We start from the raw sequence: 22863 nt of genomic DNA on the forward strand, positions 1-22863 counted from the left end.
TGGGTATTGTCGTTCTGAGTACCGCTAGAATAATGCCGAGAATGGATGCACGAACTACGCATCCCACAGGGCCGTCACAGAGAGGGACTGTCACCGGCATCACACATGTGTGGGGGTCCCAGCCATTGTTGCTGGTGATCCGAGGGCCGGGGGGAAGAGGGCTCCTCGGGGGACGGAGGGAATGATTGAGGAGAAGGCCTCTGAGACCAACGACTGCGCCGGGGAGCCCAGGTAAGCCACGGGACTACCGTTCACGACTATGTCCTTTCAATATAACTTTGCAGTTCCTATATTTGTGGGGGGGGGGGGGGGGTGGTTCTCTGCACACGGGAAAAGATCAAGGCAGTGCCTCTATGCGCAGAGGATAGTACATGGCAATAGCTGACAGCAATACCTTGCTCAAAGATCAACCACTGTTATGAGATCCGAGCAATGGCATTCGTTACACAAGTCGATGGCGCTGTATTCTCGTATTAAGAGAGGGCAGGTGGCAGAGCATCGAGGTACAAGAGAACCACCACACAAGGCCGTACCTACCTTGCACGTTTGTGGCGTGGGGATGATACCATTCCATGGCTAGGGGGATTAGGCCAGTACCTTTCCTCGCATAAGCTTGTCCACACAGGAGGAGTGGGTGAGCTATTTGTACTCCTTGTATAGAGGGACACTTGCAAGGCAATATTATTTTGTGCGCATTGGGCAGCTGGACATTTCAGCTCCATGTGCTGTGTGCGGAGACCTACTTAGAGAACAGCATGACATTCCATGGGCATGAGCAGCAGGTAAATAACTCCGGCCGTCATTGACTCTAGAATCTCAACTTTTGGGGATTTTGAGAAATCATCTATTATTGCCAACATGTGTCGGGCACGAGACAGGCTTCCAAAATCAGCACTCGCTCGGTGCCAAGGAATGGGGGAAATGGATTCAGTGATGAGGGGTGCTGGCGGATCTTACGGGTCAGAGGCTTGGCATATGGAACATTGTTTCACAGTGGGTTCTACCCGGTATTCTAAATCAGGTGGGTGGGTGTGCCAGACCCCACAGAAGAGATATAACAGGTTGATTTAAGCTCGACCTAAAAATGGGACTATAAATCTTAGCAACTCTCTAGGTCAGTGATTCCCTAACTTTTGACTCCTGAGGTCCCCCATTGAGTCACCCCTGGAAGCGGGGGACCCCCAAGCAATTTGTAGGATTTAAATTTCAAACATTAAAACAGTAATTCGGAAACAATTAACACACGTGTAAACACAAAATAAATACCCGAATTGCTAATGATTTTAGGAGCATATTTACAAACTCCTATCACCATGGGAACATCACTTTTTGAGACGTTCCCGTGGCGATAGGGGCTTCTCCTTCTTTACAAGGCAACGTTAACAGTGCCTTGTAAATAAGATCCCCTGCAACACCCATTTATTTTGACGCTGCCCCCTATTTACAAGGACAGCGTAAATGGGAGGCAGTGCCAAAATTAAGACCAGGGAAAACCTGGTCTTAACTTGGCGAAACAATGAGAAATGCTTCATTTCTCCTCATTTTTGCAAAACGCCTTGGATTGTTTATAATCAGGACAGTGACCCTTCCTGCATGCACATCAACAATCTTTAAAACAAAAATGACATTTTGTAACTTCCATGTGTGCTGCATTAAGCAGCACACATAGAAGTGACAAAACGATGTTTCAAGATTCTTTATGTGCAGGAAGGGGGACTTTCCTGTGCATAAACAATCTTCCCCTGTTAAGTGTAGCGCCAGCGCAGGGGAATCACAGATTGTCGTATTCTTGTGCATAGTCAGGTCTTCATTTACTATTCTTTGAAAGCGAATACAGTTCAAGATATAATGATAAATGTGTTGTAGACTGCACCATTGTTTCCTAATTTTCTTGGGGAGAGAGCCTCCTAAAGCCCCCTTTGTAGTGGTCAGGCTCACTCACTGCACATGGTGTGCACCGTATGGGGACTGGTCTGAAATCCTTTGCCAGGGCTGCCTTGGGTTTCCAGTCTGGCCCTGGCAGGAGCAGGAGCCTCGTACTGCGAAATAAAAACCAACCATTGAAAAGTTAGTCACGGAGATGCAGCACCAACCTTCCCATCAACTTTTTTCTTTGTCTTGCAAATTCTTTCAATATAAAATACAACAGAAGAGGCGCAGAGTGTTGTTAGCCTCCTTGGAATAACAACACCGTCAGCCACTTCAGAAATGCAGGGCTGCACCATATTTACAAGAATATGGTACCTTGGCATTTGCAAGTAGCTGTTTGATGACAGTTTATAGATCACTGTGCTAGATTACGATTGTCACTTATGAACTGCACTGTTTTCAATCTCTCTGACAAAAGCAGTAACCCATTGACCTATGCATTTAAAATACTGTTTTATAAAATGCATGGTACACTGTTCTTTGCAGTAGGAATATTAACCCTCTGTGCTGCATTAGATAAGTCAAAGCTGCCACTGGACAAAACTCTCATGTCTCTCTAGCAGGGACATTAATCACTGGCGTTATCTTAACACTTTTATTGTTCTTTGAAAACTGCTAATTAAACAAGATACTTTGCAGTGCTTTTAAAACTGCTGCCTGCGGACCCCCTGGGAATGTGTCAGGGACCCCTGGGGGTCCGCGGACCACAGTTTGGGAAACACCGCTCTAGGTAATCAATAATGTGCACGGGCTTATCGGTCTTACTACATTCTGTTCTTTACCAAGGTTTTTAGAGATGTGAATGGATGCTCAGTAATTCAAGCTGGATGCATGCAGTTCTGTAAAGATGGTGGCATAGCCTGTAAATGTGTACGACTATTTTTTCTGCAGTACATGAACGTCGACGAGGTGACCTGCAGATGTGTAGTTGCATTAAAGTATAGCTGCTTGCTTTAGTATGATGTTGTCTGTTCTGGCTTCAGTATAGAGCAAATGCTGGCTGCCAATCCCGGAAAGACGCCTATCAGTCTTCTGCAGGAGTATGGGACTCGCCTAGGGAAGACCCCCGTGTATGATCTGCTCAAGGCAGAAGGACAAGCCCACCAGCCTAATTTCACCTTTCGAGTCACAGTTGGCGACATTAACTGCACAGGTCAGTATCAACGTGCTTGCTCTGTTTATGAAAATCAAACTGCTTGGTGTAATTGTGATGCTAATGAAAGATGGCTAACTGCTAAGTAAATGCATTTGGTGGGAGCTGGCTACTTCTGTGTCCGATGTAAACCTGTGTTTAAAAACTGCTGAATGTATAGTGTGCCTCTGCTGAAAGATTGCTCACTGTGGAATATCAACCATATGAAAGATAGGTAACATTTGATGTTTATTGCACTTTTGCTAAGATAGCTAACTGCTCCTAGTACAGCGTGCCTCTGCTTGAAGATAGCTAATTAAGTGTATCCTGCGCCTCTGATGAAGGCCAAGCTGTAAAGGTGGCAACTTTTCAGAGTTGTGCACTTACCTTTATACATGCTGAGAAGGATGAAACATGTTACATGCTGTGACATTTACTTTCCATTTTAAGTAGAGGTGGTGTGAGAAGTTGGCCAGGTATAAGCTGTCCACTAATTAATGTGGGCACCTTGCACCAGTCCAAACAACCCTTATGGTGACTTAAGAGGTCAAAGATAACCTTAGAAAGCTATCCGAGTGGTAGCCGTGGAGAGCAGCCTTCAGGCTTAGTCTTGAGGGAATGTTAAGCAGCTTGTTTTACCAGAATGCAACCTTATAGTATTGGTTAAATGAAAGGAGAACCATACAGTAGTTCTAAAAATATGTATTTATTAATATAACACTCTCTAGTACAACACAGTATCTTCTACACATAGATACTCACAAAGCACACAATACTTAAGCACAGAAATTATAGTAAATCGTACTAATACACAGTGGGCCGGGGGGGGGGACAAAACCATATACTAAAATAGTGGTATAAGAACCAGAGTCAAGACTGTCTAGAGGATGTAGAATCGCTGGGACTCCAAGGAACCACCCAAGGTGAGTAAGTAGGGACCCCACGGAGGACGGTGCAGTGTGGGAACACAACCGCATGCTCTGTACAATTCTATGGGGAAGTCGTGGTTGAAGTTTTAGAGTTTAAGGACCCTTCCCAGTGGACTTCGAAGAAAGCCTGTGGAAGTTAAGAGGTTGGAGAGCCACCCCACCCGTGGATACCAAAGTACCAAAGTTACCTATCCCAGGGAAGCCGGGTGCATAGGTCTGAAGTGGCGTCGGAAACCGTTGTCGAACCAAATGGAGGACTTTAAAGAAGAGCCACTGCTGGAAGGAAGAAAAGTGTCAGTAGGAATCCAAAGGTGGATTCTAGTCGAAGAGTACCTGAAAGCAGAGGGGACAGAATCCAGAATCTGGGTCACTCAGGAGTGACCAAGTGTGAGAAAGTGGCTCTATATATACTGGACTAGAAGGAAGCACAGTGTGTATAGAGTCCACCAACCCCAGAGGTATAACAGAGGTTAAAGTCAGAACTGACCTTACTCTCGAAAGTGGTAGCTTGGTCGAGCAGTAAGGCAGTACCAGAGGACAGTGTAAAGCACTTGTTGTACACACTCAGTCAGCAAAAGGTTTCACACACTTAAAGACTGATCTCAAGGCCAATTGTTTTTATATCCACAGATATAGTTGTTTTATTTTTAGAACCAACAGTTATCAAAATATACTTTTCAAGGTACGAGTACTCTCAGGTAAATACTTTGCAGAGGAGCAATAAGTTTGTACAGACAATAATTGCAGGATAGCTAATCAGCAATACAGTTCTGAAACACACTCTAGCATTGGGCTCAATGGATTTTTCATGGGAAAGTACAGTTGATTACTTTATGGATTACTTTGGTAGTTACAGGACTAGATCTTAGATTCAGTCCTGGGGTCTAAGCTGAAACCAGATTAGTAAAAACATTTTAGTTAATGTGATGAATTTTCCTGAATATAAAGCTGTTTTAAAAGTTCACACTTAGAAACTTTTCAAGGTGATTCTGACAATGTTATCCAATGGGAGGAAATTCAGGTTACAGGTAAAGTACCATTGCGTTACTTTTGTAACCAGCACTAGTCTCCTAGGGCCAGCACTGGGGGCTTAACTCAAAACAGGTAGGTAATTGCGTTTCAGTATGTCGTACAATTTTTAAAGAATATTTGCAGTTTTCAAAAGTAGAGAGAAGGAATTTCATGGAAAAACAGACAATAGGTTCCTATGGAGAAAATACAAGTTACTAGTAAACCCGCTAGGGATTACTTTTGCGGTTCAGTACTTGGCTGAAAGGTACAGTCCTGGTTTCTCTCCTGATCACAGGTGAGTATTTTCGAATTCGGACTTTGGCTGATTTTATGGGAATATTTTCAGTTTTCAAAACTTCACACTTAAAAAGTTTTCGAGTCAAAATGGGTCCATGTTATCCAATGGCAGGTAAGTGAATTACCGGTTTCCAGGTGAGAACTTGGTTGGTGAAGTTAGGTTCTGGGCGTAGAGTCAGGGGTCCCCCAGGGTCAGGTGAGTACAGTTAGTTCAGGCCCAGCGGCACAGGGGCGGCCGGGTGCAGAGGTAGGTAGGCCCAATGGTATCCAATGAGGGAAAGGGGGCCTTCGGTTGGTGACTGCTGGCTAGCAGGCCACACGGCTCTGGGAACTGGGCTCCTGGTTACTTGCTCTGGGCAAGAGGGGAAGTAGGATAGGGCAAAGAGGTCACAGCCAGCGGCACTCGGGCGGCTGGGTGCAGGTTGCTTTTGAGCCGTCGGGCGCTCAATGTTATCCAATGAGGATCTTGAAAGAGGAACAAAGGCTGCAGGCTCGGGGACGGTGACTCTCCAGGGGCGACCAGCACTTCGAGAGGTAAGTTGGGATGATTGAGCACAGGTAGGTACCCCAAAGGGAGGCACAGGGGGCACCGGGTGCAGGGGTGTCTTTGGGGGTCGGAAAAGCTTACCCTCGGCTGGTCACGGTTGGGGTGGCCCCTGGTTCTGAGTCTGCAGGTATCGGCTGGTTCGTCGAGGAAGGTCTTTGGGCCCTGGACTTTGGGTCCCAGTCGCTGGGGGGACGTCCTCGTGGTCTTGGTTCATGTTGACCCGGCCCGGGCTCGGCTGGTGCAGAGTGGGCTGGTCCGGAGTTCCTGGTGAGCACCAGGTGGGGTGTTGCAGCACAGCCTCTGCTGATGGGAGTCCCAATCTTCGAGAGGGTCAAGGCAGGCCGGTCCTCTGGGTGTCCCAAGGTTGCTGTCCGCTGAGGTCGCCAGGATTAGGCAGGAGCAGGTTTCAGGATCAACAGGCCGGTAGGTCTGGGGCCAAGTCAGTCGTTGTTGTCATGTTGTTAGCAGCTGCGCGGCGGGTCTTCTTCTTCTTGATCTTCTTTCTTCTTTTGATATCGGGATCTGAGGAAGGAAGGTTCAGGGAGCCCCTAAATACTAAATTTAGGGGCGTTACAGGTAGGGCAAGGGCAGGGACCAATGGGTCCCTGTTCTGGGGTGAGGACACCTCCTAGCCTGCTCCTCTCCTGTGGGAGTGGGGCAGGAGCCTAGCTGGGATTGGGCAGGGCTCCCCATCTATAAGATGGCCGGAACCCAGGGTCGTGCTTCACCTCGCCTCCTCCACCTGAGGGGTGGGGTTGGCAAAGGTTGGCACACCCTCCTTCCTGACGTTTTTCCCGCCAGAGTGGGGGTATAACGGGTGGGGAGGCAGTTCCTGGGTACAGCAAATGGTCTGGAGAAGCTCTCAGAGGCGGTATGCATTTGAAGCTTCCCCCTGTCCATTCTGGGGGAGGAGACACATCACCTCGCCCAGGATGTGCATTGTTGCAGGCCCAGGAGAGCGGGTGGCTCTCCACACAGAGGTCCAGCAACATGTCTGCTGTGTGGCAGCCACTCAGCCCAGACGTGGATTGTAGGTTCGGGTTTTGGAGGGCATCTCTAAGATTCCCTCTCGTGCATTTTACATTAAATCCCACACTGGCATCAGTGCGGGTTTAATGTGCTGAGCAGTTTGGTACCAAACTTGTCAGTCTTCAGTGTAGCCATTATGGTGCTGTGGAGTTCGTAATGACACCCTCCCAGCACCAGATACTCTTACATGGCATCACTGCACTTACAGTGCCCACGAATGGCCCTGGGTACCTTAGGGGCACAGGGCTCATGCCCTTGTTCCCTCACCTCTGGCATAGGGCACCCAGCTAGAGGGGTGACTGAAGTATGCCAGGGCAGTGGGTTCTGTGGGCATGGCACACAGGGATGTGTGCCATGTCCACTCTTGTTTTAGTTCTGTACTTAGGCACTCAGCCTGCAAAGGCTGGGTGTGGGTGCCAGGGTACAGGGCCCCTGAGGGTGGCACAATAAGTGCTGCAGCCCTCAGGGGTCTCCTCTGGTCACCATGCCCTGGGTACCTAGGGTACCATTTTACTGGGGGCTGACAGGTGGACAGAGGTGCCAATTGGGTATTTTGTTTCAGCATAGCTTTTCTTTTCTGGGTACCTGATTGGCAGGGACCCAGGGCACACTCAGTCAAGCACATCAGCAGTTCGGAAAAAAGTGGGGGGCATACCAAGGCAAGAAAGATGGCACTTTCTCACACCAAGGGCTCGGTAAATGAATGCCCACAGATGTCGGGAGCTTCAGGTGCGTTGAGGGAGTTCTTGACTCTGCAGCCACGGGGACCAATGAGACGTCAAACGCGGCCAGGAGCCGGAGTCAAGCTGTTCCATGAAGGATGTTGAGTGCTATGGGGTCGGTGTCAGGTGGGAGCAGCAACAAGCCTTGGCAGCGGCAACTCATGTTGAAGGTCCAATAAGTTACAGTTCGGACCAGCAAGGTCCAGGAGACTCACCAAAGTCAGGGGAGTCAGGGCAGGCCTGGAGCGACCAGGGGAGCCCAAGAAAAGCAAAGTTGACCCATCAAGTGAACTTACAGGCTGGAGGCACAGGAGTTGCGAGAGTACATCAAGTGAGCCCACGGAGCACTCGGTGTGAGGAGGCAGGAGTTCTTGGTAGGAAATGGTGCCAGAGGTTGGGGCTACTCTGAACCCAATGCACCTTCTCGGGAAACGCCAAGATATGCACTTGCAAATAAACACAGTGCACAGGGGTACGGGTATTGCAGCCCCCCACGAGGGATTCTTGTCACAAACTTGGTAAGAGGGCAGCTCGGACCTCGAGGGACGTAGAAACCCACCTCCTGTTTTGCTGAAGCCATCAGAGTCCCTAGGAGCTCTGGATCAGCAGACCGGTCAGTCGTGATGTGGTGCCTGCAGATGTAGGGGAGTGACTCCTTCACTTCAAGGGCGATATCTTCAGTTGTCCTTGATCCTGCACAGATCCTGTATGGTGCACGGGCACAAACGATGCTTCAGACTGAGTGGGAGACGAAGTCGGGCCCAAACGAAGTCCAGAGTGTTCAAATGGTCGAAGTTCAGTGGTTTTTGTTCAGAATCTTGTCCACATCGAATCTAAAGTCCTACAGCCAGGTAAGCCCTTTTGTACCCACGGGAGAGGGTTCGACAGATTCAGGGAACTCTCCCAGGGGAGGGTCTGGACAGTGGGGAGGTTACTCCCATTTCCTTTTTCTAGTTTCGCGCCAGAGCAGGAACCAACGACTCCCATGACTGGTTTGAACTGGACTATGCACATGGACACCAAATGTGCCCATATGCAGACTTTCGGTCGCTGGCAAGCGCACTCACCCAGCCCAAATAAACCAAATTCTGTCTGGGAGGTGGTCACACCTGCCTGTGACAGGATGCCTATTGTTCTGCCTTCCCCCTGCTCGAGCTTGGCTCAGCAGCAGGAGGGCAGAAATGTGTCTCTGGTCGGCAGCAACCAGTTTGTGCTGCCCAGGACTAGAGGGCACCAGGGACCCATCGAAGCTCGCTTCTGAAGTATGGAATCCTACCTCCCACACCAGTTACCAGTGTGGGAGTATGATTCCACAATGGTTGATACCAAATACGATAGGGTTACTTTCAGATGTTTTGGAGTTAGTCATCACGTAGTCGCATAATGCCACTCTATATGTTGTAAATGGCTGCTTCACAACCCGGGAGAATGGACTCCGTAGGCTGCAGGGGTGTCCTGCTCATGCAGTGGCACACTCTCACTTAGAACCAAGCAACTGCCTTCAGGATTGTTAAGGACTGCTGTAGGGGCGACTTATAGATTTTAAATGTAGTGACTCTTACATATAGTACATCTATATCTTAAGTAAGTGGTACATGCACTAACTTACACAGGCTGCAATGGCAGGCCTATAGTTCCATTTTGCATCGCCTCTCATGGGTGGCATAAGACATGCTTCAGCCCATGGGAGGCCTCTGGCATACCTATGCCCTGGGTACATGGGTACCATATACTAGGGACTGACAAGGCTACCCCAGTATCCAATCTGGAGTTTACCTAAGTACATGCCATAACAGTTTAGGGAGAAAGCAGATAGACCCGGGTCCTGTTTAGCAGGATCCCACTCAGACTAGTCAAAAACAGTTTCACATTTGGCAAAAAGTGGGGGTAACCATAAGATGCAGATCCTACTTTCCTTACAGGTGGGCAAGCCAACAAATTAATAGAGGGATCCGAGCCAAGGTGCTGGCTTGGCTCTTGGAGCCCATGCACAAGCCGAGCCGTGGAAATGTTTTTTTAATGTAAATCATACAACAAACATCATGTAAGAGCTTAGTGTTGCACTGAGAAGTACTTATTAAAAGTGAAAATTTTCAAATAAACCATTAGTTAACTAAGAAGACCAGACAGTTGTCATGCAAGCCCTGTACAGGCCCAAATTATTATAGAGCAACATTATAGTCAAATAAATCAAATACAATAGGTTTTGTACAACTGGTATTCTGAACACCCATATTTGAAAGTGCTTTAATACGTGATAAGAAAAAGGATTTTTTTGTAAAATAAAATATTTGTCTAAGATCTCACACTTTAAGCAGGAAAGCCAGGATTTAGCCAGGTTTCTGTTTTCACTTTGTACAAATCACACACTAAATGTTAGCTCTTTGATTGGACCTCTTTGTGCATTTTTATGAAGAGCGAACTTGACCCGAAGGTATCGGAGTGTTTTACTTGAGCACCAGTTACATTACACAAGGTCATATTCATTAGGTCTCGCCTGAGCTAGCGCATGCGCTGCTCTGGCTAGACATTTAGTGAGTGGCGCTTTAAAAAGCCGACCACAGCTTTTTTAGGTGGCATAGAGCGTGCGGTTATGCGCACAGGCACGACAGAGGCGCCATCTGGCTTTCCTCTCGCTCTCCCAAGTGCGCGCACCTCGCGGGAAATTCGCCTCTGTGCCCAATACGTCTCCCTTCAGCAGTCACCTCCCTGCTTTTTTGTGTGTATGTTCTACTACTTTCAACTCAGTCCTGCAGCGACGACATTGTTTCTGCACGAATAACCTGATTAATTTAACAGTTGGGTCCGCCCACAATTGCTTAGTAATGCCAATGAAAAAGAAGCTATCAACTTAATACTATGGGTCGTGTTTTCGCAGCAGCTGTGCTCCTGTTCGTCATGGCTCATGCTCACAGGGCAATCAATCAATCAATCAATCATGCCATTTGTATAGCGCACTACTCACCCGGGAGGGTCTCAAGGCGCTTGGGGGGAGGGGTATGCTACTGCTCGAACAGCCAGGTCTTGAGTTGTTTCCTGAAGGCGAGATGGTCCTGGGTCAGCCGAAGGTGGATGGGGAGGGAGTTCCAAGTCTTGGCAGCCAGGTAAGAGAAGGATCTTCCTCCGGCGGTGGCTCTTCGGATGCGTGGTACGGCTGCGAGGGCGAGGCTGGTGGACCGTAGCTGGCGGGTGGGCGTGTAGAAGGTCAGGCGGTCGTTGAGGTACTTGGGGCCCAGGTCGTGGAGAGACTTGTGTGCGTGGGTGAGGAGCCGGAACGTGATCCTCTTGTCGAGGGGGAGCCAGTGCAGGTTCCTCAGGTGGCTGGAGATGTGGCTGCGTCGGGGGACATCCAGGATGAGTCGGGCGGAGGCGTTCTGGATGCGCTGGAGTCTTTTCTGTAGCTTGGCTGTGGTTCCGGCGTAGAGGGCGTTTCCGTAGTCCAGTCGGCTGGTGACGAGTGCCTGGGTGACAGTCTTCCTGGTCTCGGTCGGGAACCAGCGGAAGATCTTGCAAAGCATACGCAGGGTGTTGAAGCACGATGAGGAGACGGTGTTGACTTGTCTGGTCATCGAGAGGGAGGGGTCCAGGATGAAGCCCAGGTTGCGTGCGTGGTCGGTTGGCTTGGGTGCGGTGCCCAGGGCTGGGGGCCACCAGGAGTCGTCCCAGGCGGAGGGCGAAGATCCCAGGATGAGGACTTCCGTCTTGTCCGAGTTCAGTTTCAGGCGGCTGTCCTTCATCCACTCGGCGAAGTCTTTCATCCCTTCATGTAGGCAGGTTCTGGCGGTGTCGGGGTCTCTGGTGAGGGAGAGGATCAGCTGGGTGTCGTCGGCGTAAGAGATGATGTTGAGGTTGTGCTGGCGTGCGATGGCTGCGAGAGGTTTCATGTAGATGTTGAAGAGGGTGGGGCTGAGTGAAGATCCTTGCGGGACGCCGCAGATGACTTCGGTGGCCTCGGAGCGAAACGGGGGGAGGTGGACTCTTTGTGTTCTTCCGGCGAGGAACGAGATGATCCACTCCAGTGCCTTCTCTTGGATACCGATGTTGCTGAGGCGCTGGACTAGGGTGCGGTGGCAGACCGTGTCGAACGCAGCGGAGAGGTCCAGGAGGATGAGGGCCACTGTTTCCCCCTTGTCGAGCAGGGTCCGGATGTCGTCGGTGGCTGCGATGAGGGCGGTCTCGGTGCTGTGGTTGGCTCTGAAGCCGGACTGCGAGGGGTCGAGGGATCCGTTCGTCTCGAGGAAGGCGGTCAGCTGTCTGTTGACGATCTTCTCAATGACTTTAGCAGGAAAAGGGAGGAGCGAGATGGGGCAGAGGTTTTTGAGATCGGTGGGGTCCGCTGTAGGTTTCTTCAGGAGTGCGCTGATCTCGGCGTGCTTCCAGCTCTCCGGGAAGGTGGCGGTGTTGAAGGAGGCGTTGATGATGTTCCGGAGTTGGGGTGCGATGGTGGAGTCGGCCTTGTTGAAGACATGGTGTGGGCAGGGGTCGGTCGGTGATCCGGAGTGGATGGTGTTCATCGTGCGGGCTGTGTCTTCGGTGGTCACCGTGGTCCAGGTGCGAAGGGTGGCGGTGGGGGGCGTTGGTTCGACGGTTGGGTGCGTGGGTGGGGCGCCGAAGCTGTTGTGGATGTCGGCGATCTTGCGGTGGAAGAAAGAGGCGAGGGAGTCGCAGAGGTCTTGTGACGGAGTGATGTCGTTGGTGCCGGTGCTGGGGTTGGAGTACTCCTTGACGATAGTGAAGAGCTCTTTGCTGTCGTGGGCGTTGTTGTCCAGTCGTTCCTTCAGGGAATTCTTCTTGGTGGTGCGGATGAGCTGGTGGTGCTTGCGGGTAGCGTGTTTGAGGGCGGTCATGTTGTCGGTGGTCCGGTCGAGGAGCCAGGCTTTCTCGAGGGTGCGGCAGGTCTTCTTGGAGTCCTTGAGGTCGTCGGTGAACCAGGATGCCTTCTTGCTTCTGGGTCTGCTGGGAGGGTTCTTTAGTGGCGCGAGGTCGTCGGCGCAGGCGGTCAGCCACTGTGTGAAGTTGCGGGCTGCTTCGTTGGGGTCCGTTGTGTTGGCGGGTGGGCTCTGGCTGAGGGAGGTGGTGAGCTGGTCTGCGGTGATCTTGCTCCAATTCCTGTGAGGTACCTGTTGCAGGTGGGGGTGGGTCGTGGATCTTTTGAAGCTGAAGTGGACGCAGCTGTGGTCGGTCCATTGGAGTCCGGTGGCGTGGCTGAAGGTGATGTACTTGCTGGAAGAGAAGACGGGATCAAGCGTGTGGCCGGCGTAGTGGGTGGGGGTGTTGACCAGTTGCTTGAGTCCAAGGTTGGCGAGGTTTTCCAGCTGGGCGGTGGTGTTGCGGTCCTTGTTGTTCTCCAGGTGGAAGTTGAGGTCCCCGAGGAAGATGTAGTCAGTGGAGGGGAGGGCGTGCGGGCTGATGAAGTCTGTGATGTCTTCGCTGAATTGTGTGCGTGGTCCCGGGGTTCTGTAGACGAGGGTGCCTCTGAGGGTCGTCTTAGGGTCTGTGTGAATCTGGAAGTGGAGATGTTCGGCTGCGGCGAAGGAGTCGTTGGCGTCGGTCGTGATGCGGATGGTGTTCCTGTGGACGATGGCGATGCCACCTCCGGTCTGGTTGATGCGGTCCCTCCTGATGATCTTGTACCCGTCCGGGATGGCGATGGCGATGTCGGGTGCAGAGGAGGCGTTCATCCAGGTTTCCGTGAGGAAGGCGACGTCCGGTGATGTAGCGTCGAGGAGGTTCCAGAGTTCCACGGCGTGTCTGTGGACAGAGCGGGTGTTGATCAGGATGCACTTGAGGTGGTTGCTGCTGGTGTTTGTCTTGGCGGGTGCGGGGCAGGTTCGGAGGCAGGTGAACTTGCAGGTGCAGCAGGTGAAGGGTCCGTGGGTGCGTCTCGGGGTGGCTCGGCAGCAGGCGTGGGTCCGGCCTGGATTGAGTGCGTTGAGAGTGGCGGCGTCGTAGGTCAGTCGGGTCGTCTTGCCTCGGCGGGGAGGGCCAGGGGTCCTGGCGCTGGGCGCGGGCCAGGCGCGGACGGGCTTACCTTTGGCACACCTTCGGCGCTCCCGCTGCGCGCGTCCGCTGCGCGGTCGCTCTGGGGGCGTTTTAAGTAAGGAGCCGGGAGGGAGGAGCAGCTGGGTGGCGGGGCGGCGAATGGAATCACAGGGGGGCGGGGCCGCAGGGAGGCAGCGGTGGGAAATTCCAAGAAGCAGCGGGCAGCGGGAAATTCCCAGGAGCAGCGGGAAATTCCCAGGAGCAGCGGGCAGCGAGCGAAGGAATCTGCAGGCAGGAGGCGGCAAAGGCAGGCAGGAGCGGCAGCAGTGAGTGGGGTGACCAAGCCCTGTGGAGGGCTGAGCGGTCGTCCCCAAACCACGAGAACCCGACCGCCCACCGACTCCACTGACAGCTCGCATCCAACGAGCAGCAAGTTTTCCCTGATTTTTTTACTCTAGGGGAGAAAACAAAGTCGCAGGAGAGTCTAGTTCCTCCTTCCCTCCCACACCCCATTACCCCTCCCAGATAATGACTCGTGTCAGGCAACTTCAGTAAGTGGGTGGGGAGAAATCCGGCAACTCTACCAATCACTGACTAATGGTTTAAATTAAAAAAGCACGGCTTGAAAGCGCTAGAAGGAACTTTTTGGAAAGTGCAAAACCCTGACTTTTAATCTGCGCTGGTCACGTGTGAGTGGTTTATTCAGACCAGTTTATTGTTACATTCTGGCACTGCCACGTTCAGATTCTCTCTATTTATAACTGCAAGCAAAGGACTGAAGATAAACAACATATATGAAATGAGGACCCACGTGTGGTATGTGTGACACTGGCACCTTTAGCCAGTCCTCACTTTTCATGATGTTGTTTTTTGAGGAACTAGTTGCAGTTTTAAAAGTGAAACTACAAGTCCCAGAACACACTATGATAATAGCTTAAAAAGCTAGGAAGTACTGCCTGATGTGCCACTAGTGTTCCGACAAATGCACAATTACCACCTTTTCTCTCTCTCTCTCTCTCTCTCTCTCTCTCCCCACCTCTCTCTAACCACCTCTCGTTCTACCCACCTCTCTCTCTCTTTCTACCCACCTCTCTCTCTTTCTACCCACCTCTCTCTCTTTCTACCCACCTCTCTCTCTTTCTACACACCTCTCTCTCTTTCTACACACCTCTCTCTTTCTACACACCTCTCTCCCTCTCTCTACACACCTCTCTCTCTACCCACCTCTCTCTCTACCCACCTCTCTCTCTCTCTCTCTCTCCACCACCTCTCTCTCTCTCTCTCTCTCTCTCCACCTCTCTCTAACCACCTCTCTCTACCCACCTTGTTCTCTCTTTCTACACACCTCTCTCTCTTTCTACACACCTCTCTCTCTTTCTTCACACCTCTTTCTACACACCTCTCTCTTTCTACACACCTCTCTCTCTCTCTTTCTACACACCTCTCTCTCTCTCTTTCTACACACCTCTCTCTCTCTCTTTCTACACACCTCTCCCTCTCTCTTCCCACCTCTCTCTCTCTACCACCTCTCTCTCTCTCTCTCTCCAACACCTCTCTCTCTCTCTCTCCACCACCTCTCTCTCTCTCTCTCTCTCTCTCTCTCTCTCTCTCTCCACCACCTCGTTCTCTCTTTCTACACACCTCTCTCTTTCTACACACCTCTCTCTCTTTCTACACACCTCTCTCTCTTTCTTCACACCTTTCTCTTTCTACACACCTCTCTCTTTCTACACATCTCTCTTTCTACACACCTCTCTCTCTCTTTCTACACACCTCTCTCTCTCTCTTTCTACACACCTCTCTCTTTCTACACACCTCTCTCTTTCTACACACCTCTCTCTCTACACACCTCTCTATCTCTCTACACACCTCTCTCTTTCTACACACCTCTCTCTCTCTTTCTACACACCTCTCTCTCTCTACACACCTCTCTCTTTCTACACACCTCTCTCTCTTTCTACACACCTCTCTCTCTCTTTCTACACACCTCTCTCTCTCTTTCTACACACCTCTCTCTCTCTCTTTCTACACACCTCTCTCTTTCTACACACCTCTCTCTCTCTTTCTACACACCTCTCTCTCTCTCTCTCTCTTTCTACACACCTCTCTCTCTCTCTCTCTCTTTCTACACACCTCTCTCTCTCTCTTTCTACACACCTCTCTCTCTCTCTCTCTTTCTACACACCTCTCTCTCTCTCTTTCTACACACCTCTCTCTCTCTTAAGTGCAGCCGGAGCCTGATAGCACTCCTTGTCCTTAAAAAAAAAAAAAAAAAAAAAAAGCATTGGCATATCCAATAGATCTCGCCTTTGGGGCCTTATTAGTGTTTAACCATGCAACAGTTAATGTTGTTGCACCAAGGATATTGTGCTGCATACCTAAATACTTATAAGGTCCCAAAAGCGAGACTTATATTTGTCCAAAATCACAAGATGTGAGCCAAGACTCAAACTTGGTTCTCCAGTTCCAAAGTCGTCAGCTCTGCCCTTAACACTTCTTAAAAACAGAGAGGGACCGTCTGGAACCCAAAGGACTAGGATACAAGCAGAAACTCAAAAACAAACGTCAACCATATCACCTTCGAAACGCACCTACGCCCGTTTGCCAATAACTCATCACTCTATATCTACCCTAAAAGTTAATGAATTTCGACACGTTCAGGTGATTTTGTAGAAGTTTTTTGATATGAGTCATGGCATTTAATGACAAAGTGGAAATGTCTCCTTTAACTCTTGTATTGTGTTTTAAAAAAACGTTTTGTATGATTGTTTTATTTTTGCTGTCTTTTGTGATTAACAGATTCCTGTTTTTATTGTGTATTGAAAAATTTATTTTGCAATTCCTGTATTAATTCTTGCATTATATTTTTAGTACATTTATTATCTCAATGCATACAATGTATTATCTAAATGTATAAGTTATAGACTGTGCACCAATACATGGTTTGTTGGTTTCAACTGTGATCTTTTAGGTTGGATGCTTTTTTGTGGTGGGATAGTGCAAATCAAGAGTTCATTCACTCCTAAAGGACGTTCGTTTTTGAGCTTCTGTCCTTAACACCACATCCTGGGTACAAGGAGGGTAGAATGACTGTTGCATTGGAGGATCCAAGGTCATGGTGGGGGACCAAGTCGTTGCATATTTGTGATTGTATATTAATGAGGCAAAGCTCCCATTTCAATGTACATCAAACTTTGATGACAATATGTTTTAATCTTGTGCCAGCCCTAAAGATACTCATTGACATCACTGTACACTTACGCTCTCTGGTGTGGCAGGCCTTTAGTTAAGGGCAGAGCATGTGACTTCCTAGGCTACCTTTCAGCCCACCCCTTTTTTTTTATTTATTTAAAGAGTGCTTTGTTATTCAAGACCGAAACTACAGGGGTGGTTTTTGCTTGACATGGTTGATACGTTGATATTCACTGAAACAGTGACCAAAAGGACATTTGCTAAAAACATTTGTGTCTGTATTTTGTGACCATTTTAAAGGCATAATCTAGGAGCACAAGTAATCTCTTCGCGCCCTTGAATCATTTGCTGCATCTTATGGTTACAGAAAATAATCAACACATTTGTTGTAGGAAAATCCCAATTTTAAGTTACTTCTTAGTATTTAAAAATGGGTCCAGGTGTATATTTAAAAGGATGCTATCCAAACCGTAGGCCTTTTGGACCTAGAAAGAGATATATATATATATATATATATATATATATATATATATATATATATATATATATATATATATATATATATATATATAATTTTTTTTTTTAACTGGGCACCATAAAGTTTGGACTTTTGATCAATGTGATACATTAGCAGAAACACTGTGACATTTTCTCAGTGAAGTTATTTCTCACTACTAAATTCGGTGTATTCTGGAGCTGATTAGAGCTGCTTGAAGAAAGTGTAATACAAGTTGAATTATATGAATCAATACAGTCATTGTGTAGGAATGCAAGAAAACAAAAAAAAACGCAGGAGACTGGAGTAATAAAAACAAGATTTCATCACCCTTGAGCTTTGATGATCCATGTCAATGTTAAGATCATGTATTTTTTTAAAATACATGCAGGGCCAGTTCTAGATAATTAACAGTGGCCTCTTGTCATTAGCTATAAGGACAAATCACAGAGAAGAACTTTGTTACTAAATCTCAGATTGTGAAGAATTACGTTTTACTTGTCCAAATAACTTGTAATACCATTATTAAATCATGATGTGAGTTATGGCTGTATTTTCCCAGATTGAATATTAGTTTGGTATTGTCGATTCCTGGTAAAAATTGAGCAGTCTGTTTTAACTAGATGTTTAGAAGAAGCAGGGAGAACTATGATCCTTACAGAATCCCCCACCACCCATCTTTAAGGTGTGAGTTATCAGACAAAAGAACCAGCCTGCACAAGCTGAGTTCTGTCATGAAGAAATATATCAGCTGACATACCTACATCATCTGTTGCAAAGTTAAAGAGCCATTGGATCAGTAATTGGTAGTCCATAATAATAACGCAGCTAAGAGGGCTAATAACACAACCACCCCTGAACCACTGCCATCCATTGTTATGTGAAGATAATCAGTTACAGAGGTAACTGCTGATTCAGTGCTGATTTCTGGTCTGAACACAAATTCTACAGCATCGATCAAATTGTGAATCTTGATAAAGTTCTGCAATACAGTGACCACTGCGCCTCTCACGAGGCCGGGTCACCCCCCTGCTCCCACGCCTGCCGCTGCTGACACCTGCCTCCTGACTGCTGTAGAGCGACCCAGCCGCCGCTGGGCCGCCCGGATCTCCCCCGCCTCCCACGCTTGACCCAGGGACACCGCCTGCCGCCCAGAGGTTCCCGCCGCTGCCCCCCTGCGGCCCCGCCCACCACCAGCCCATTGGACGGCCCGCTCCCGCCACCCAGCTGACCCGCCCACCCGGCTCCTTACTTATGACGCCCCCAGAGCGGACGCGCGCAGCGGGAGCACCGAATGAGCGCCGAAGGTGCGCCAAAGGTAAGCCCGTCTGCGCCCGTCCGCGCCTGGCCCGCGCCCAGTGCCAGGACCCCTGGCCCCCGCAGACCCCAGCCCACCCGCCGGACGTACGACGCCGCCACCCTCAACGCACTCCACGCCGGCCGAACCCCTGGATGCTACCGAGCCACCCCGAGACGCACCCACGGACCCTTCATCTGCCAGTCCTGCAAGTTCTCCTGCATCCGGACCTGCACTGCACCAGCATCCACCAAGCAGAACACCAGCAGCATCCACCTGAAGTGCATCCTGCTCAACACCCGCTCGGTCCACAGACACGCCGTCGAGCTCTGGAACCTGCTCGACACCACAGACCCAGACGTCGCCTTCCTCACGGAAACCTGGATGAACGCCTCCTCAGCGCCCGACATCGCCATCGCCATCCCGGACGGCTACAAGATCATCCGGAGAGACCGCGTCAACCAGACAGGAGGAGGCATCGCCATCATTCACAGGAACACCATCCGCATCACGACCAACACCGACGATACCATCGCACCCGCCGAACACCTGCACTTCCAGATCTACGTCAACCCCAAGACCACCCTCCGCGGCACCCTCATCTACAGACCCCCGGGACCACGCACACAATTCAGCGAGGACATCGCCGACTTCATCAGCCCGCTCGCCCTCCCCTCAGCCGACTACATCCTCCTCGGGGACCTCAACTTCCACCTGGAGAACAACGACGACCGCAACACCACCACCCTGCTGGAAAACCTCGCAAACCTCGGACTCAAGCAACTGGTGACCACCCCCACCCACCTCGCCGGACACACACTCGACGCCGTCTTCTCATCCAGCAAAGACATCGCCTTCAGCCACGCCACAGGACTCCACTGGACGGACCACAGCTGCGTCCACTTCACCTTCAGAAGAACGACGAGCCACCACCACCAGCAACAGGTTGCCCGAAGAAGCTGGAACAAGATCACAGCCGACCAGCTCGCCGCTTCCCTGATTCAGCACCCTCCCGCCAGCTCAGCGAACCCCAGCCAGGCCGCCGACAACCTCTCGAAGTGGATCAGCAACTGCGCGGACGAACTCGCCCCTCTGAGGACCCCGCCCAGCAGACCCGGCAGCAAGAAAGCCCCATGGTTCACCGACGAACTCAAGAGCTCCAAGAAGAACTGCCGAGCCCTCGAAAGTCTGGAGAAGGGAACCAACACCGGACAACATGACCACCCTCAAGCTTGCCACCCGGAAGCACCACCAACTGATCCGCGCCACCAAGAAAACTGCATTCAAGGACCGGCTGGACAACAACGCACACAACTACAAGGAACTCTTCAACATCGTGAAAGAGCTCTCCAACCCCAACGCCGGAAACAACGACATCACCCCATCGCAAGACCTCTGCAACTCCCTCGCCTCCTACTTCCACAACAAGATCGCGGACATACACAACAGCTTCAGCATTCAACCATCGCACACAACGCCCAAAACAACGCCGCCCACCACCACCCTCCGCGCCTGGACTCCGATCAGCACCGATGACACCATCCGCATGATGAACTCCATCCACTCCGGATCTCCGACCGACCCCTGCCCTCACCACGTCTTCAACAAGGCCGACGCTGTCATCGCACCCCACCTGCGGGACATCATCAACACCTCCTTCGACACCGCCACCTTCCCGGAGAGCTGGAAGCACGCCGAACTCCGCGCTCTACTAAAGAAACCAACAGCGGACCCCACCGAACTCAAGAATTACCGCCCCATCTCGCTCCTCCCGTTTCCAGCCAAAGTCATCGAGAAGACCGTCAACAAACAGCTGTCCGCCTTCCTCGAGACGAATGGATCCCTCGACCCCTCACAGTCGGGCTTCCGAGCCAACCACAGCACCGAGACCGCCCTCATCGCTGCCACCGATGACATCCGAGCCCTGATGGACAACGGAGAAACAGCGGCCCTCATCCTCCTAGACCTCTCCGCGGCATTCGACACTGTCTGCCACCGCACCCTAGTGCAGCGCCTCAGCAACGTCGGAATTCAGGAGAAGGCACTGGAATGGATCATCTCCTTCCTCGACGGAAGAACACAGAGAGTCCGTCTACCACCGTACAAGTCAGAGGCCACCGAAGTCATCTGCGGCGTCCCTCAAGGATCCTCGCTGAGCCCCACCCTCTTCAACGTCTACATGAGCCCCCTCGCGCCCATCGCACGCCAACACAACCTGAACATCATCTCCTACGCCGATGACACCCAGCTGATCCTCTCCCTGACCAACGACCCCGCCGCTGCCAGAGCCAACCTTCGCGAAGGGATGAAAGATGTAGCCGAGTGGATGACGACCAGCCGCCTGAAACTGAACTCAGACAAGACGGAAGTCCTCATCCTGGGCTCCTCGCCCTCCGCATGGGACGACTCCTGTGGCCCCCCGCCCTGGGCACCGCACCCACACCGACAGACCACGCACGCAACCTGGGCTTCATCCTGGACTCCTCCCTCTCCATGACCAGACAAGTCAACGCCGTCTCCTCGTCATGCTTCAACATCCTGCGCATGCTACGGAAGATCTTCCGGTGGATCCCCACCGAGACCAGGAAGACGGTCACCCAGGCCCTCGTCACCAGCCGACTGGACTACGGCAACGCCCTCTACGCCGGAACCACCGCCAAGCTCCAGAAGAGACTCCAGCGGATCCAGAACGCCTCAGCCAGACTCATCCTCGACATCCCCCGACGCAGCCACATCTCCGGACATCTGAGAGACCTGCACTGGCTCCCCGTCAACAAAAGAATCACCTTCCGTCTCCTCACCCACGCACACAAAGCCCTACACGATCAAGGCCCGAGCTACCTCAACAACCGCATCAACTTCTACGCTCCCAAACGCCACCTCCGTTCAGCCAGTCACGCCCTCGCCGCCGTCCCCCGCATCCGAAGAACGACAACAGGAGGAAGGTCCTTCTCCTACCTGGCCGCCAAGACCTGGAACTCCCTCCCGACAGACCTGCGCCTGACCCAAGACCACCTCTCCTTCAGGAAGAAGCTGAAGACCTGGCTGTTCGAGCAGTAGCAGCACCCCCCCCCCCCCCCCCCAAGCGCCTTGAGACCCTCCGGGTAAGTAGTGCGCTCTATAAATGTCCGTGATTGATTGATTGATTGCAATTGATGCTCCACCACCTACTCTAAAAGTGTTGCCTGACATGACTGCAAAGAGATAGATCGGAAGTTTGAAAGCTCTACTGTACTGACAGAAGGTTTCTTTAATAGAAGGCATATGATAGCTGTTTCAAAGGCCTTTGGGACTGTGCCCGAGGTCTGTATGTTTTTAGTATTTACAACAAGGGGTGGTAAGGGACAAAGTCTCTGAATTAAACAGAATACTCTCACCCAGTCAAAAGATCAGGGCTAGATCCAACACCGTTTTTTAGCTCATTGCACCATCCCAGTTTCAGAACCTGGCTGTATGCAAATTAGTCTGTTCCTGTCCCAGTGCATGATGGGAACAGGGCAAACCAAACTACACAAGCCATTTCTTACACTGGGAAGGAAACAAGCTTCCGGGGACCGGTTTCTGGCATTACAGCCGTCTTCGGCCCGGCTTGCTTGAATCCTGATGGTGCAATGAGCAAGGGACTCATGTCTGAGTATACCCTTCCACGCTTAGGGTGGACAAAAATATTTACAACAAGGGGTGGTGAGGGACAGAGTCTCTGAATTAAACAGAATACTCTCACCCAGTCAAAAGATCAGGGCTAGATCCAACACCGTTTTTTAGCTCATTGCACCATCCCAGTTTCAGAACCTGGCTGTATGCAAATTAGTCTGTTCCTGTCCCAGTGCATGATGGGAACAGGGCAAACCAAACTACACAAGCCATTTCTTACACTGGGAAGGAAACAAGCTTCCGGGGACCGGTTTCTGGCATTACAGCCGTCTTCGGCCCGGCTTGCTTGAATCCTGATGGTGCAATGAGCAAGGGACTCATGTCTGAGTATACCCTTCCACGCTTAGGGTGGACAAAAATATTTACAACAAGGGGTGGTGAGGGACAGAGTCTCTGAATTAAACAGAATACTCTCACCCAGTCAAAAGATCAGGGCTAGATCCAACACCGTTTTTTAGCTCATTGCACCATCCCAGTTTCAGAACCTGGCTGTATGCAAATTAGTCTGTTACTGTCCCAGTGCATGATGGGAACAGGGCAAACCAAACTACACAAGCCATTTCTTACACTGGGAAGGAAACAAGCTTCCGGGGACCGGTTTCTGGCATTACAGCCGTCTTCGGCCCGGCTTGCTTGAATCCTGATG

General features: G+C 50.8%; 1 protein-coding gene across 3 annotated transcripts in view; it reads left to right on the forward strand.

Moving 5' to 3' along the window:
- Window positions 1-22863, forward strand: part of TARBP2 (TARBP2 subunit of RISC loading complex) — a 61965-nt gene that overhangs the window by 1035 nt on the left and 38067 nt on the right. For 2 of the 3 annotated variants that reach the window (XM_078687886.1, XM_078687879.1), the window contains exon 2: window positions 2913-3082. In XM_078687886.1, the coding sequence (XP_078544012.1) occupies window positions 2923-3082 (160 nt within the window). In that variant the 5' untranslated portion in view covers window positions 2913-2922. Of the gene's footprint in view, window positions 1-55; window positions 232-2912; window positions 3083-22863 lie in introns of those variants that run through there. The other variant, XM_078687897.1, reaches the window with a different exon arrangement.

This window comes from Lissotriton helveticus, chromosome 1_1 (assembly GCF_964261635.1).
Source record: "Lissotriton helveticus chromosome 1_1, aLisHel1.1, whole genome shotgun sequence".
Classification (NCBI taxonomy): Eukaryota; Metazoa; Chordata; class Amphibia; order Caudata; family Salamandridae; genus Lissotriton; species Lissotriton helveticus.